Consider the following 17,438-nt stretch of genomic DNA (forward strand, 5'->3'; position numbering starts at 1 on the left):
AAAACGCTTTTCTTTATTGGATTTTTGTGCCTCTTTTTCCAGAACAATTTTGCTTTTTTAAGCTATTATTTTCTTTTTCCCATTTTTATTCCACCTGTCTTATTTTTTTCATTCCTTTTTGAGTTCTTCCAGCACCTGAGACCAATTCCCACTTTTCTTTGAAGTTTTGCTTGGATCTCAACATTCCCCATTGACTCTGTGCCTTGCTCTTTGTCACCACAGAAATTTCCTAAGGTTAGTTGTTTCTTTTGGTATTTGCTGATTTTCCTCGCCTTTTTTTTTCCCTTTGCCTGTGGATCAGGAGTTCTGAAAGCTGCTGATTCTTTCTTTCTTTTCTGTTGATAGCTTGCAGGACTCAGCTGAGGGAGGGCATTTTAGAAGGACACTGACTACTCAAGAGTGTTTGCAGAGGACAATATCCAGGATGGTAAGGGGACAGAACATCCTAACACAGCTCAGATCAGCTCAGAAGAGCCGATTATAAAATTTTTCACTGTGAACAATTCATACATAGAAAGGCTACAAATCAGGCTCAGTCATTTTGCTAACTTTCTAGACCTAAAGAGTTAAGGAGAAAATGCTAATAATGTAAATTAATCTCTAAAGTATATCTTATGGGGGAAGCTGGGTAGCTCAGTAGATTGAGTCAGGTCTAGAGATGGGATGTCCTAGGTTCAAATCTGGTCTCAAACACTTCCCAGCTGTGTAACCCTGGGCAAGTCACTCGACCCCCATTGCCTAGCCCATACCACTCTTCTGCCTTGGAGTGAAAGACGGAAGGTAAGGGTTTAAAAAAAAAAAAGTATATCTTGTTTGCATTTTTTTTTTCTTCAGAGAGCTGGTTGTTAAACATAAACCAACAAAACACTGGAATGAGGGGCAAACTACAGATTACCAGGGACGGGACAACTGTCAAAGGAATGACACCTGCCTGGGGCGGGAGAAGAGTTGCTGCAAAGGTTTGGAGGTTAAGTGTTGGAGGGGCATGTTGGCTGGGTCAGAGTGGGCACTGTGCGGTGGGGCCGGCCTGCGCTGGTCGGAGAAGTTCAACTTTTATTCCGACGTAACAGAGAGCCACAGGCATCTCAGTCCCGCGCTGGCCTTAACTATGCTAGTCTCCCAGATAGAAGGTAAATTATGTGAGGGCAGACTGTGTCCCTTTGGTCCTCAAACCCATCCAGCCCAGGACGCAAGCTCCGCCCCCTTTCCTTTAGGTCCTTAGCAGATGGAGGGAGGGGTCAAGGCGGGAGCTGTCTGGTTGGGGGCGGGACCTGCAAGGCTCCGCTCCCACGATAGATAATGAGTAGACAGGACCGCCGAGGAGTATGCGCATGCGCGGCCCGCCATCCGGCCAGGCCCGGAGTCCGTACACTAAAGACGGTCGGAGCTCGGAACTCGGAGCACGTCCCCCCACCCCCCCGGAGACCTCTCTGCCCGGGTTCATGGGACGGAGAAACTGACAGCAGACCACTCCACAATTCATCCTTCGTTCACTCCCCTAGCCCCGAAGTGCCGCCGCCGGCACGGAAGCACGCCGACCCCGCCCCCGGACAAAGCACGCGGCTTCGCGTGCACATCACTTCCGTCCGACGGCCCGCCCCATCCGGGCCAGACCGGCCACCGATTGGCTGTCTTCTCCGGCACGCCCCCTCCGGGTGATTGGCAGCAGCGAGCAGGCCGAGGCCGAGGCTGCCGCCGTCGTCGCTGCTCCCGCCTCAACCTCTCAGTTGCCGCCGCCGTTTCCTCCTCCGCCGCATCCGCCTCTCCGGCCGAAGTTCGGCTCCGTGCGCGCGCCGCCCGGTTCCGGTTACGAATGGACCTGTTCGGGGACCTGCCGGAGCCGGAGCCTTCGCCCCGCTCCACAGCCGGTGAGGCCCGAGCACAGGCGGGGGCGGAGGCAGCTGGAGTCGGGACCGTCCGGGGCCTCTGCCGTGTCCGCCCCCTCCCCCTTCCGGCCCCTCCCCCTCGGACTGGTCCCCTCGCGGCAGCCCGGGGAGCAGGATCTGAGGCCGCCCGGGACACGTGGATGGAAGGGGTAGGGGGAAATCTCCCCCCCGTGGCGTCGGGGAGCTTCCGGTCCGGCTGCCTCGGACACTGGGGTTCGGGGGGTCACAGCCTGAGGCGGGGGAAGGGGCGAGACAAGGTCATGCCGGCCGACCCTCAGCGGGACTTAGGAGGAGGAGCCTGACCCAGCTGGGAGACGGGGACGGAGCCCCGAACTGGTACTAGACTAAGGCTGATTCTGATCTCCTTGCACAGGTTTCTCCGCCCCTGGCAGCGTCTTTCTTGGAATGGGGGGGGGGGGGGCTCACCCCTGGCCGCGCCTACCCCCTCTTGGCTCTTAATAGAGGGACAGTTTAGGGACTTTGTCGAGGGGGCTCTGACGTTATCCTGACCATTGGCGTGAATTATCTCATCGGATAACAGAGGGGTCAGGCAGACTACAAGACTCTGGAACTTTCTGAGTTCCTGTGTTCGGGGAAGATCGGAAGAGACCCGGGTGCGAATGTTGCCTCTTAGCCTCAGCATCCTCCTCTGAGAGAGGAAACAATTAGAGCCCAAAGCCCCCGGAAGCCGGATGCCTGCTGTGTAGTGTGGGGAGACTGGGGCTACGGTGCGCCTGTGCTTCCTCCGGAGATGTTTTCCTGGCCTTTTCTTGCACCTTCCCGGTGCATTTAGGCTTCTTACCCGGAACTCATTATTCTGGTCTTTTCGTTACTGTTAATGGTTTTTAAACCTTTCCCGGCTGTCACAGGATCAGCATTGTGTACTGGTTCCCAGGCAGAAGATCGGTTAGGTCTGGGCAGTCATGAAGTGATTTGTCCGGGGTCACCCAGCTAGGAAGTGTCTGAACCAAGATTGGAAGCCAATTGACATGAATCCAAGACAAAAACACTTTTTACAACATCAGATTGATCCTAGGTTTTGAGATCTGAGATTACTTAGGGACTGGAAAGGGGAGTAATGGATTTTTTTTTTTTAACTCTTACTCTACTGTGTATTGGTCCTGGGCAGAAGCAAAGGGCTAGGCAATGGGGGTTAAGTGACTTGCCCAGGGTCACACAGCTAGAAAGTATCCAAGATCAAATTTGAACCCAGGACTCCCATCTTCCAGCATTGCTCTCTATCCACTGAACCATCTAGCTGCCACCTTTAACACAGTTTTCAAGTCCATCCAGAGTCTCTACACCTTTTAGGGATGACAGGGCCCTAAACTGGTTACAGCCATCTGGTGAACTTAAAGCCCCTGCTGTGGTTTAGTCCCTCTAATTGAACTCTTTGTCTGAACAGAGTGCACTGTCTTCAGGATGTTTTGGTTAGGGCATAGGGTAGATAGAAGACATGATTTAAATCCTAGTTTTTGTTTTTTTGTTTTAATCCCTTACCTACTGTCTTAGAATCAATACCATGTATTGTTTCTAAGGCAGAAAAGTGGTAAGGGCTAGGCAATGGGGAGTTAAGTGACTTGCCCAGAGTCACACAACTAGGAAGTGTCTGAGGCCAGATTAGAATCCAGGACCTCCTGTCTCTGGGCCTGGCTCTCAATCCACTGGGCCACCCAGCTGCCCCCTTAAATCCTAGTTTTTCTACATATTGCCAGTGTCATATTGGTCGAGCCACCAAACAATGACTCTGGGCCTGTTTTCTCATCCATAGAATGAGGACCAGTGGCATATGCCTCACAGCTGTTGTGATCATGAGAGATCCTAATAGCTATTTCATTCTCAGAAAAACTTTTGGAGGTAGATACAGTTTTTTTGCCCCCATTTTACAGATGCAGAAACAAACTTCTCAGGGTCAAGTAGCAAGTAAGTATCTGAGGTAGGATTCAGTGCTACGTTTTTCTGACTTCTGGTCTAGCCCCATATCTGCTGTTCCAAATTTTGTGGGCTTTAAAATGATATATGATGTCAGGCATTAGTGACAAAGAAGAGAGATGTGCTCTCCCCCCACCCATGTAATATCTGATCCTCTTTTGGGGACAAGCATGATAAACTTCACAAGCTGCTTCAAATCATATAGAGCTGGGATTTGTGCCTCAGTTAGTCTGTTATCTTAGACTTAGCGTATCAATACAGCAACAACTATTTGACAAAAATGCCTGTAATCCCTTTAATGAAAAATGTGGGGGTTGACAGCTGAATTCCTAAAGCTAGACCCATGTTAGCTTGCTGCAGGGCTATTTATATATAGATATAGCGACTGTCAGACTAGCATAATGACAAGATTTGTAGTTTACCCAGAACTGGGAGGGATGGCAGAATCCAAATCCCAAACTGTCTAGTTGGGCTGGAGGGCCATGTATTGAATGCCACAACCTGAAACTGAAAGGCTTCACACACTGAGGGAGTCACCCTAAATGCTGATATTCAGAAAAGTACAAGGACTTGACCAGCCTCATACAGGCCATAAGTACCAAGTGTGGGCTTTGGCCTTCAGCCTTTTTCTAACTCACATTCAGGGCCTTTCCTATTAATTACTACCACTGGTTGAGTTCTGAGCCTGGAGTCTAAGGAATTCCCTCCTAACCCACAACATTTGTTTATATGTCTCCTAGGGAGATATGGGCTCTTTTTTTTTTTAACTAACATTCTTTTGGACTCTGATCACAGAAAAGACTAGTCCACAAACATCACATCATATAGACATGGGTTTCAGTTCTACCTTGGGTGAGAGCTTCTACCTAGGGCAAACTCCCTCCTAGTCCCCTACAAACTGTTAGTTAGGGACAAGTTCCAGATCTGCAGAGGCAGCAGGAAAATGAAAGTTCTGGGTCAAAAAGAGCATGTGGGGAGGATCAGTCAATTCAGGCATCCCCTGTACTCTGTGCTCTGGCCTGTTCCGATTACTTTTGGAATGGCATGTTCCTATCAGTTGTTGCTCTTTTGGCCCAGATTTATGATTTCATGAAACCTGCTTTACAACTTCATATGCTGGGCACTGAGCAGCCTTGCCTGAGGTCACACAGAATCTGAGGCTCCACTTCAGTCCTGGCAGTCCTCTGAGCTATGCCTGCTCCAACTCCATCTCTGGGGCCATATTTTAAGAGAAATAAGAGTGTTGAGAAGCGATGACTGTATTGATGAGGCTGTCCGGATGTGACCTCGAAAGGACTTGGGCGAGTCCTTATAGCCAAGTGCTGTGAAGGAGGCACACAACAGCTCTCAGAAGATACTGGTCAGGTTGCTGTCACTGTAAGACAGGACTACATTACAATGAGGCAGTCCTGGTTCAACCTAAGGAAAGACCAATCATTAAGTATCTCTGTCCTGCTGACAGCTGTCATCACATGGAAGCTAAGTCCCTCCTACCCCAGCCCTCCCTTTCTGTTTTACCAGTAAGAGTATATTGAGTAAGTAAAGAACCGGAATTCAAGCCCTTATGGCATGCCTCCAAATCTAGCCCTTGTATGTGCCCCGCTGGATTTAGAATCTGACCTATGGCTAGATTCTAGGTTGTGTCTACTTCCTGTACATCACTCATTTATCCAGACACTTTTTGTTTCTTCATCTATAAGAAGGGTTTGAAGTGACTGAACTATGAGGCCCCTTCCAGCTCTCAATCCCTTTGTTAGAAAGCTCTCTGCTTAGAGTAAAGAACGAAGCCGTCCTGTAGTGATCCAGGGCTGCTCTGAGAAGTGTAGATGCCTCCATCCCTAGAGACTTAGTATGGTGGGAAGCATACTGGCTGTTGAGGCAAGAGGACCTGAGTTCAGATTCCCTGCCAAAATTCCATGCATATGACCTCTACTTCATTTATCTGGATCTCAGTTCCCTAGTCTAGAAGTGAGAATGTTGACACCTCAAGATTTCTTAACCTCTGGATCATGAAAAGGTTTATTGGTTTGGGTTTTCTGGGTTTTTTTTTAATGTTTGATAACTATTTCAGTATGATTGGTTTACTTTATATTTTAGACTAAACATTTACAAATCATTGTTCTAAGAAGAGAACAGTAACCTACAACTGGTGGATCAAATGGTCTGTGAGGTCCCCAGCCCCTCCTGTTCTAGGTCTCAGATCTTCTGGAAATATGAAAACAGTCTCCATAAAGACAGCTGTTGGCAGGATTCTTGCATTGGGAGTGAAGTTTGCCCTTATTAGGAAGATCCTAATGGATCAAATACAATTTGTTATTGCTTACTGAATAGGAACTACAGTATAGAGAACATCTATATGTAAAGCGGGAAGAAATTCCTTGATGGTTTTGAGAACACTTTGAAAGTGAACTTCAGTTTTTCAAGTCTAATTGTTTGAAATCCATCTGTCCCAGGAGCTACCTCTCCTGATATACAGTTTGCCCTAAACTTTGCCATTGAAGCCCTTGAGGCCATATTCCTAACTTTAAATCTCAAAGCAAAGGCAGTTTTACATTGCAGTTTTTCATCTTTGGGCCTCCTTCATTCTGGCTCTTCTCTAGCTTGTTGACCTTTGTTAAATTATGCAAAGCTTATTTTTGGCTTGACATTTCCAAAACCATCTTATGCACTAGAGCCTTCATTTTTCATTTCTGTATATAATTCAGTGTTTCTATCAATTCCAAGGATTTTAGCTAATAGGTAAGGTTTTTTTACTAAAAATAACTGGTATTTTTCTTCTCATGACATGAGCCTCTTGTATTCTCCCTTAATTTAATTTCTGGTCATACTTTTGATTTCATTTTTTTCTTTTAGCTCCCTTTCTTGGGGAATTATTCTAAAGCTCTTCAGGGGTTAATGTATCAAATATGTACAATTCTTAAAATGTATTTTTATACTATTCACTTGGGAAATACTGTAATAGTAATGGAACTTACCAGGGACTCCATCCTTCAAAGTCCCTTATCTTTCCTGAGGGAGTTCAGTCTTGAAGTTGGAGCCCTGGGTATTCAGTTACCAAATCCTATCAATTTAAGATTTACCTGACAGCAGTCACCATCCTGTCTACTCTTCCATTCACCTTCTTGCTCAGGTATTTAAGCTACACTATTACTGGACCTCTGGTGTAAACTATGGCAGAAATATCCCCATCAGCATCTCCCTGCATCCGTTTTCCCTCAGCTCCCAATTTTCTCAGACCACAGCAAGTCTGACCATGTCTTCGCTGCTCTAAACCTCAGTGCCCTCCCCCCCATCACAAGCATCTCCTGATATTCAAGTGGCCTCTGTGACCAGTCTGCCTCCAGCTTCCTTTTCTTGACTTGTATCCCATTTCTTACTCTCCAGAAGAGGTTTTGTGGCAGAAGGATAGAAAGCCGACAGTTCTGGAGTCAGGAAGAGCAGAGTTCAAATCTCACCCCACACAGCAGTCCCTTAATCTACTTCAAGTACAAGTTACAAAGAAACCATACAAACTTGAATTCTTCACTCCTTAAAAATCTCATCTGTTGTCTCCAGCCTACATCTCTTTTCTAGCCAGATTCCTTCATTTTCCCTACTTAAACTGTTCGCCTCAGCCACTAATGCCACAGGGTGCCCGTGTACTTAATGCTATTCTCTAGGAATTATTTGCATGCATTTCTTATTTCTCCTTTAGGTTGTACATCTTTTGAAGGTAGGAACTATGCCATTACTTATCTTTATATTCCTCAATAGCTTGCACATAATGTGTCCTTAATAAATAATGAATTACATTTATATATAATGTGATGGGAGTTACAAAACACTTGTGTCCATAAGAAGCAGAGTTTGTCATTCATGTATAATGCATGTTGTGTTCAAGGCAGGTAGGGAGATAAAAGGGAAATTAAAATCGGCAGCCTTGACAGAAAAGAATGAGTAAATCATCTGTCTCCATCTCCTTAGGTCTGGGCTATGTATCCTTTGTTAAAGGTTTAGCTTTTGGAAGTCTGTGCCTTATTGGTAGAACTACATTTTTTAGAATCTCTTCTGTAACACCTCTCTTTAAATCAAAGGAGGCCCCTCTTGGGGGGGGGGGGATAGGGTAAGGGAAGAAAACAGTTTAAAGAAGGTAAAGCTGTTAGTTCAGCATTAGGAGCCATGTCAAAAGCAATGAGTATGATGGGAAATGATACGTATCAGTATGTTTTTTGCAGCTGTGTTACACATATGGACCCGCTAACCATAATCATCATTTTCTCCTCCACCCTCTAAGCCTTCTTATGTCTGAATTGGATATTTTCCATTTGGATTTGTATAGATCACGGAATTGTGACACTCCCCCCTGCCTTACCCCTCTTCTCTGAGAGAGGATCTGGAAAATAACGTTTGCTGGCCATGCACATTTTGAGTCTTCTCTGATGCTTGTGTTTCAGGCAGAGAAGCACAGAAAAAAAGGCCTTTGCTTTTTGATGATCTCCCGCCATCTAGCAGTGAGAAGTCAGGTAAGGAGAGGAAATGGGGCATGTGTTGTAGGGACTACAGTGAAGTCACTGGAATGACCTGATTAATATATTTTCAATTCATGCAAAAATATTTAATATCTATACACCTATAAGCCTTTGTGGGGAATACAAGGAAACAAGACCAAGGGTGTTTACATATTGAAGCCTATGTTGTAGTTGAAAGATAAGCTGCAAACCCAGATAACTAAAATATACAAAATTATTTGATGGTGCATTAGAGAATCTAAAGTTTGGGGTGAAAGCCATTATTGTTTCCAGGAAAGACTTCCTGGGAAAGGCAACATTTCAGTTGGTCTTTAAAACATGAGTAGGAATCAGCTGGAAAAGAATGGGAGGGAAGCCATTCTAGTACAGGGAATAAATGAAAAGGAAGGGGATCCCAGGTGTTTATATACCTTAGAGTAGACTAGTTTGGCAAGACATAGGAAACATTGAGACTCACGGTGCCAGGAATCTTTAGTGTTGTAAAGGATTAGCTTTGCAAAAAGCAAGAAGTAAAGAGATCCCACAGGGCAATGACAGGGCCAACATTTCAAAGCTCTCAGGAGCTGAGGAACGAAACACAGAGGAGGTGCTGGCAGTTGTGGATTCTGGATGAGAGGGAAGCCTGCTTTTGCTCTAGCTGTCAGGATACCCAGAGGGTTGCTGTTTGGTATTTCTGGGGTGAACCCAGAAAAGCCATTGGTTCCCTCTCTGGCTGTCCTGATATTCTGCCTGGATTTACTGCTGCTGATACAAAGAAGTGGATTCTGCTGTTGCTGGTGACATCTTACTGGGATTTGCTGTTTAGATCAAAGAAAGAACTCCTGTGTTTTGAGATTTCTTTGGGCCCCTTTGTCCTTGTCTCTACCAATCCTTCCTTAACTTGAATTAATTAGTTAGTTTAGTGTAATTTAGTATAAAGTATAAGACTTTGTCTGGGGTATGTTAGAAGTAAGTTATTCCCTGATTCCCTTCCATTCCTTTCTCCCTTTAGGCAAATAAACTTTTATTTTATATTTATAGCTAGTTTGAACCCTTCTTTTACACATCCAGTAACAATAGAGGACGAATGTACCTATAAATCAGGTCAGAAAAGATGATTTTGCCAGCAGTATGAGTGATACTGGAGGGTCGAGAGGATTTAGATGAGAAGGGTTTGGGGCAGGTCTGGTGATGTTCCAGAGAATGATGACTGTGAGAGTAGAGAGGAGGGGGAAATTGTGGAATGTGTTGGGGAAGTGGAATTGATTGGATATGAAGTGAGAAGAAGGAAGAATCAAAGATAGACCCGAGATTCTAAGCATGACAGATGTACCAGAGAGTGGTGGCTCCACAGATGTGGAGACAGAAGGAGAAGCAAGTTTGTGAGTCATTTAGTCTTGGGCATGTTGAGTTTGAGGTGCTGGTGGGACAGCCAAGAAGAAAATCCAAAACACAGTGATCTCTGAAGAGAGCCTAAGGCCAGACAAATACAGTTGGGGGTCAAAATAGTAATGACTGACTGTAAGAGTTTGCCCAGGTTAGGGTTCACTTTCCTCACTAGTGCTGTGAGGTGGTTTAGGAATGATAATCTCAGTTTTACAGTTATAAGGAGAGAGATTATCTCAGGAAAGAAGGAGGGAGGCCCCTGGAGGTCGCCCAGTTCAAAGGGCAGGGCTTAGCAAAGGACACACAGACAGGAGAAGCAGGCAGAGGTGAGAGTCTCCAGTGCACCTTCCAGAGGGTCAGCTGTAGGTCACAAGAACTGTAGATCTAGGATGATGAGGAATAAAGCAGGTCTCTGGAGTTGGGCCTTTGAAAACCCTTAGCCAGGCTGAAGTGTGTGAAAAGCAGGTGTCTAGTGAGCAGGTGGAGCCATCTTGGAGAGACAACTTTAAGAATGTTGCCAGGGGCTGGGGAAGGAGTAGTTGGGGAGCTGCAAGGGTTGAATGAGGATGTCTTTGGTTTGTTTTAAGTAGGTTGAGAAGCAGATGGAAAATGATGGAAGGGAAGAGGAGACTGCTGGGTTCAAATAGCCAGGTTGAGCCAGAAGCAGGATTAGATTTTGGATCTCTGGTCCTCCTGACTCCTAAGCCAGTAGGCCACACACTTCCTCTCCACAAACATCAAGTTCATAGATTAATGACTGTAGCCAGCTAACAGCTTCTTCTAGGAGATACTCTGCAATCTTTTTTTATTTTTTTGGCAGGCCTTACCACTCTCTTACCTGGAATCTGGGGACCTGATCTGAATTTCAGGAGCCTTGTTAGAGGTAGAAGCATCTTCAGCAATTGTGTGTTGCCAGGGCTGTGCTCGGAGTTTTTGTTTGGGCCCATGTTGATCTCCTGTTCTTTTATGATTGTGGCCACAGACAAATACCCAAATAAGTCTATTCATAAATGTTTGAAAATAGGGGATTTACTACGAGTATTAGATTTAACCAAGAACATTTGAATGTGTTGCAGTTTTCAGTTATTTCAAATGCCACAAAATACTCAGAACCCTAAATAAGAGGGTCTTTGGGGGTGGCACAAAAGGCATTGTAGGAACCCATGTTTTGTCAGGGATCCCTCCACCATTGGGCTAATCTTTGGGGAAATCTGGGCTGTAAATCACTTGTTGATTTGACACCTGTCTTATCTAGCAACACATCACGTAGAATGTATCCCCAAGCCTGGCCCTTCTTTGAACCTTTTGGTTTTCAGGTTTCACAAACTGTTGAGAATATCTGGGAGGCAGCATGAATCCAGCCAGGCTGGAAGGCAGTTTGTCTCCGTGCCCCACAGTCACTGAACCTTGCAGGCCCTTTGACCTGGCAATACCACCACAAGTCCTGGCCAAAGAGATTGGAAAAAGCAGAACAGCAGCATTTTTGTAATGGCTAAGGAGTGGAAACTGAGGGAAGGGGCCCGTTCTGCTGGGCAGTGGCTGAACCCATGGTGATGTGCATGTGAGAGGGATGGAAGGACGAGAGAGATGGCGTCACGAGGGCCCTGGGGAAACCTGCTTGGACTGATGTCGAGCCAGGAGACAGGCCTATACTGTGGCAGCCACACTGGAAACACTCCTCAGGGCTGGCCATGAGCTCCAGTGAGTGAAGGGGTGTTCATAGGAGGCAGGGCCGAGATGGGGCTCTGTTGGCTCAAGGAAGCATTCGGCCAGTGTGGTGTCAGGCCTCAGAAGGCCTGACCTCAGCATCTGACTTGGAGTAAACCGTCTAGTCTCTGAGCCCTGCTCTCCTCTGTCTAATCACTGTTGCATTGCCTGGGGTTGTCAGGCAAGGTCCTTGTGGTCTAAAACCATGATATCTGGGAAATGTTTGCTGTTGTCGTGATGAGGATCTCATGGTCCCTCAAAGCTTCCTTTGTCAGTGACAGTCACTAGAGGGATGCGTTCATCAGAAGATGGTGTCTCAGGGCTTGTTAATAGAGGGGAGCTTTAGCTAGTGGTTGGAATTTGTGCTATTTAAATTCTAAACGCTTTCTGTTTTAATCCCTCATTTGCTTGAAGTAGAGACTGGACAGCTTAAGTCCATAGGTGGCCTATAAGGGCAGACTAAAATTCCAGTTAGAATTGGGTGCAGATTCAGAATTCATTACAAAACCAGGTGAAACGTCAGAAACAAACAACAGGCAGCACAGCCAGTTGGGGAAAGAAGAATGTCACTGACTGAAGAGTATTCTCAAGGACAATGGGAAGGGCAGTGCAGTGGCCCAGGGAATTGAGCCCAAGGCCTAGAGTCAGGAAGACCTGAGTTCAAATCTAACCTCAGACAGTAGGGATAAAATGTCCAAGTAGATCATGAGATGCTCATTTTTAGACATGGCTAAGGTAGGAATTTGTTTTGCTGAACTAGACTATGATGCTATGTAGGGAGGACTGCTCCTCTTTCTTTTTTTTTTTTGAAGTGTTCTTTGAGGGGAGTAAGTAGGAGGGGTGCATTAATAATAATAAGTGTTTATTGAAGAAATAAATATTTCAATTAGAAACTAAAAGTGCTCAAAATTGAACACTACCCAAGGAGTAGTTTGACCTATAGTGAGAGGCTCTCCTGTGCTTTTTGTGTATCTTTTTTGTCATGACTATCTGTGATTGTATGTTACCATGGTTATTCTGTATGATCTCCTTAGCTGGTGTGCCAAGTAACCTAATATTCAAGGGTATCAAAAGTTGTTGAAATCAGAATCATTGCAACCTGAAGGCCTTTCCTACAGTCACACACCTGAGTATTAACAGCCATGTTAGCTGCCTAGAGGGAGGGGAGGAGGGGGAAATGCTTCGGTGGTCTTCACCTGTGTTATAAGTGATCCTGTTCTAAGTGGTTGCTGGAAAATCTCCGTATAAATGAAACTTCACAGAACTCATTAAAAGAGTAATTGAAAACTCTTGGTTTTAAGGGATGGCTCTCTGAAGAGAGAAGCACAGTGGGAAATGGAAATGTTAGTGATATATAAACAAAGGATTTCAATTAAAACTTATTCCTTAAAAAGTAATTAAGCTGAAAGAATTAGTGATAAGACTAGTCTTAAGTTGCCCCCAGATTGTTTCAATTCTTAGAATCATGTAGAATAGAGGCTGAAATTTGGAGTTTTTATGGCCAAGAGCCCAATGTTAGTTGCACAGTTCCCTGAAAAGTGACAGTTACATTAGTGAATGATTATTTATTGGAAACCTATAACAAGAAGAAATAAATTTTAGACTCTAAAGCTGGTTTCCAGCCCTTCCATGGTTGAACTGTATTGGTGTGGCCATGGGCTCCTCTGAAATATGCCTATGAAAGGAAAAGAATATGAATAATTTACGGTGAAAATAATACATCTTCTATTCGGTCAACCTTTAGATTCTGGACAGGTCAGATTTGAAAACAAAATGTACCTTATATGTTGGCCATTGTGGTAAAAAGTAGCTAGGCAGCACAGTGGATAGAGAGCCAGGCTTGGAGTTGAGAAGACTCCTCTAGCTGAGTACAAATCTGGCCTTAGATACTTACTAGCTGTGACTCTGGGCAAGTCACTTCACCCTGTTTGCCTTTGTTTTCTTATCTGTAAAATGAGTCAAAGAAGAAAATGGCAAACCACTCCAGTATCTGTGCCAAGAAAACCCAAATGGAATCAGAGTCAGACTCAGACTCAGCTGAAATGACTGAACATTTATTCAGTGATTCTCTTTCTCTGTCACCTCTCTTCATAAGTATGCATCTGTATGTCTGTGTGTGTGTGTGTGTGTGTGTGTGTGTGTGTGTGTGTGTGTGTGTGTGTGTGTGTGTGTGTGAAGGTGTGTGTGAAGGTGTGAAGAGAGAAAAGTATGCACTACATAATATGTTAAGTGCTGTTTACTGTTTAACTGGGCATTCTAATAATTAGATTTTACCTGTTCTCTGAAAGGCATTTCTAGCTCAAAAGTTTCCCATATCTTAACTTGTTTTGTAATGAAGTTATTTTAGAAGCTTGTTATTACTTTGCTAAATCCTTTAGGCAGTAACAATTTTTTTTCTTAGATTTGTCTTAAAGAGTAATTAAGTGAAGCAGTGTGGATACCAATCTAAAAGGAATGATATAATAAGATTTTCCTTTTATTGTTTTCTTTGAAGGCTCTGATAGTCATTAAAATAACCAATGAATTCTTTTTTGTTCCTCAAATAAAAGTTGATAAGATCTATAATCAGTGTGTATGTGTGACCAGATAGGAACAGTGAGAATGTTCATATTAAATACTTAGCAAAATTGTGGTTCATTTCTAGAATACCACATGTCATTTTGGCTGACGGCTAGGAGAATAATCAAGTTAAATGACATTTTTATCAGAAGGGCTTCTTCTTTTGAGAATTATTCCTCTCCTTTGATCAGATACATTCTAAGTCTGTTCTCTATATTTCAGGGAAAGACCTACAGAAAGGATCTTTGCTTTTTGATGACCTCCCTCCAGCTAGCAGTGCTGACTCAGGTACAGTCTTCAGGCTCTCCCAGGTGTGTGTCAACCTCTCTCCTCCTCCTGGGATTGTAGTTGTCTCAATCTTTCTCCCTTTCCCCCATTTTCAACACAGATGTTAGAGGTGTTGAACTGTCTTTAAGTTTTGAATCCATGGCCTCAGGTAAGGTAGAAAGTCAGCTCATAGTTAGTGGCAGCCCTGAGAAAGTTCTTCATAAGAAACCGAGCAGATTTCTCTGGCTCCAAAGTCTTGGACTTTAGCGGCTTATTTGCTATATTGGTTAAAATGAAATAGAACCTTGAAGGCTGGTTTCTTACTTCCCTGAAAATGATGGCTTTCTCTAGTGTTAGATTCAGGTAAGTCTCAAACCTTCCATGCTTCCTCCAGTGTCCATCGTCTCAGGGCTTGGCACAGGAGAGTCATGACTGGATGTCTCTCTTGGGGGAGAAGTGTCTGGGGGGATGGATTCGGGAGAAGGAGGCCTTGCAGGGAGGCTTGTCCTTGGCTCACTCAGGCTTCTGCTGTGTTTCAGGGTCAGGGGCATCTTTGCTTTTTGATGACCTTCCACCTGCTAGCAGTGGTGACTCAGGTAAGTGGGCAAGATGAGATAGGGTCGGGCAGTGCTGTCCTTCCCCTTTCTAAAGAGATTGCAGGTGGCATGGGAATTAAAGCATTGAAAGAGAAGAGAGTCAAGCTCAAATTACACAAAGGCCATTTGCAGAGACAGAGTCAGTTATCCCTTCCCTTTCTCAGGATCCTCTAAGTTGAAATACTCTGGGCATATGAAATCTAAAGACCCTTATGTTTGCTCATTTGTTCTGTTCCTCTTTCCTATTTGGTTTAGCACACATTGAGTGAAACATAGGCTGTGTGTAGAGCACTGGGCTAGCCACTGGGGGATAGCAATAAGAAGTTTCAGACTCATGGACCTTAACCCCTTGTAGAAGGCATGACCCATACCCAGGCCACCATGATGCAAGAAAAGATTCCTTGAGAGAAGAATAGAGAAATAGAGGAGTGTGGGTCTTAGGCCGGAGTTGGGACAGAAGTGACCCAACAGACAGATGGGTGCCATTTGTAAGGATGGGGAGCAGCTCAGCTATCATGAGAAGACCCCAGGAGCAGTGCAAGTGGAGATAGCAAGGGGAAGCAAAGCAAGTTTGGCATTTGGGGAGCTCTGGACAACTGTAAGCAGGAGCATGGATGGTGAGGAGGCTGCATGTGTCTTGTTAAGGGGAACTGGCTTAGTTTAGCCCAAGTCTCTCAAACAGGACCCTTCATTCTCAAGAAGATTTGGTTTCCTTGACAACTAGTGTGTCATCACTACTTTGTGGTCATCAGCCCCACTCTCTTGGGGGGAGACTTCCCTCTGGTAACTGGGAGGTCCTTCCACCAGAGGGGGCACCTAAAGGTTGTGATTAAGTGGAGTGACAAACCTCAGAAAAAGGAAGAAATTGCCTAACCTGTGTTTTTAGAAACCTACACAGTGGACCCATTGCTCAGGTGGTCTGCTTGCTACTGTGGAGCCCAGTTGCCAGAGTTTCTTCTTAGAAGTGTGATCCCAGGAGCACACAAGTGCTCCAGCCAAGGCCAACAACAACACTCCTCAGTACACAGTGGGCAGCAGTGGAAGAGAGAGGCCAAGAGAGCCCTGAACCAGAATCTTCTTATCCACACTTAGCTCTTAACTTCTTTAGGTTCCAACTCTCTCTTCTGTAAGTGGGGCAATACCTTTGCAAATCAGTTGTGAGATTCTAATAAGACCATGTGTGTTCAGTGCTTTGCAGACCTTGGAGGGCCACGTGAGTGGCAGCCGTTGTGGTGTTTTTGCCAGTGAAACTGCCCCCTGGCACATTGGGAGGCTTCCTCCACTTACATTCGACAGTGCTCCTTGCGCTGCTCTTCCTGCCTGACGTAACTCATTGTTCCCCAGAGATCTGTCTTCTCTCCCAGCAGTTAGAGTTGTGAGAGTGGGATTGCCAAGGCATAGACAAGGGCCATAAACAGAACCTTGGGGAGCACCATTTGGGGGATGAGCTGCCAAAAGAGATGGGACCTGTCACAGAAGCAGGAAGAGAAGAGAATCTGGAGGGTACAATGTTTGTAGCTAAGAGCAGAGGGCATCCGCACTATCCAATGCCCCCAGAGTTGAACAAAGAATGCAGGCAGAAGCCCCTCAGTGTTTCTCTTTGGAAGTCATTGTCACCTGTAATAGTACTGCAGCTGGAAAACAGATCCATAAGAGGAAGAAAAAAAAGAAATTTTGGTTATAAACCCTTTATTCTAAAAGTTTTTAATGGGAAGAAAGAGATGGGACAGGAAGTAATTTTTTTAGGATTGGGTAGAGTGTTGGGATGAGTGCCTAAGAGGAATGATTTCCCCCAAAGACATCACTCTGAATGTGATAAAAGGAATTAGCAGGATTCGACATGTAGGATTGTGGAGGGGACAAGGGAACTGAGAATAGAGGGATAATCAGCAAAATTCATTCAGTTTAGAAGGTGGGGGATTCCCCTAACAAGACTCAGCAAGGAACAGAAAAAATTTGCAACAGGGTTTCCCCAGAGAGACTAGCAAATTTGGGTGATGCTGGGAGTGATGAGAGGAATTGTTCAGGAATGGTAAAGGAGTCATTTAAACTGCAGGCAATGTTCGGTGTAGTCTGAATATGGTGGAGAGAGAGCTTTTGAGTGACCACAGTCTAGCAGGGAAGCATTCCCCAGTGTGTGGAATCCCATTAATGTATTTTATAGCCCAGAATCTTTAAACATACTTTAAAGGGGAGGGAAAGGTTAAACTTTCTTCCTCACCAGAAGGCTGGCCACCTACCAAGATGACTTTTTTGACTATGGCAATTCTTGCAGGCTCCTCTTTGGGTATGAAATAGCTAAGCACTGGCTGTTTAGAGGCTGAAGCTGCACTGGTTACTGAAGAAATCATGAATCCTCTGAAGAATAGAAGCTGCTCTATAAGTCCTACACCAAAGCCTCGTGGACTCGTGGGTGTCACTTGGAAGCTTGCCAAGGGAGCACTAGCAATTCTTTCCAGCTAGAAGGGCTAAGGCACTGAGGACTGAAGAAAGACCAAGTATATTTGGTGGTTAAGGAGTCGTAGTTAACTTTGGAAAGAGCAGGTTCAGGAGAATGATGGAAAGCCGATTGGGGGAGGGGGGAATCAGAAGCAGAGGCTACAACATCTTCCTGGGAG

The 17,438-nt window shown here is 45.1% G+C and overlaps 1 protein-coding gene across 11 annotated transcripts in view; it reads left to right on the plus strand.

The window, feature by feature from the left end:
- Nucleotides 1–823: 823 nt before the first annotated feature.
- ILKAP (ILK associated serine/threonine phosphatase) overlaps nucleotides 824–17,438 on the plus strand; it is a 34,399-nt gene continuing 17,784 nt past the window's right edge. For 2 of the 11 annotated variants that reach the window (XM_016425320.2, XM_007502385.3), the window contains exons 1-5: nucleotides 824–1,868; nucleotides 8,252–8,320; nucleotides 10,512–10,574; nucleotides 14,180–14,245; nucleotides 14,764–14,820. In XM_016425320.2, coding sequence (XP_016280806.1) covers nucleotides 1,814–1,868; nucleotides 8,252–8,320; nucleotides 10,512–10,574; nucleotides 14,180–14,245; nucleotides 14,764–14,820 — 310 coding nt within the window. In that variant the 5' untranslated portion in view covers nucleotides 824–1,813. The remainder of the gene's footprint in view (nucleotides 1,869–8,251; nucleotides 8,321–10,511; nucleotides 10,575–14,179; nucleotides 14,246–14,763; nucleotides 14,821–17,438) is intronic. The other 9 variants (XM_016425321.2, XM_056807652.1, XM_056807653.1 and 6 more) reach the window with 6 other exon arrangements.

The sequence above is a fragment of the Monodelphis domestica genome, chromosome 8 (assembly GCF_027887165.1).
Source record: "Monodelphis domestica isolate mMonDom1 chromosome 8, mMonDom1.pri, whole genome shotgun sequence".
Classification (NCBI taxonomy): domain Eukaryota; kingdom Metazoa; phylum Chordata; class Mammalia; order Didelphimorphia; family Didelphidae; genus Monodelphis; species Monodelphis domestica.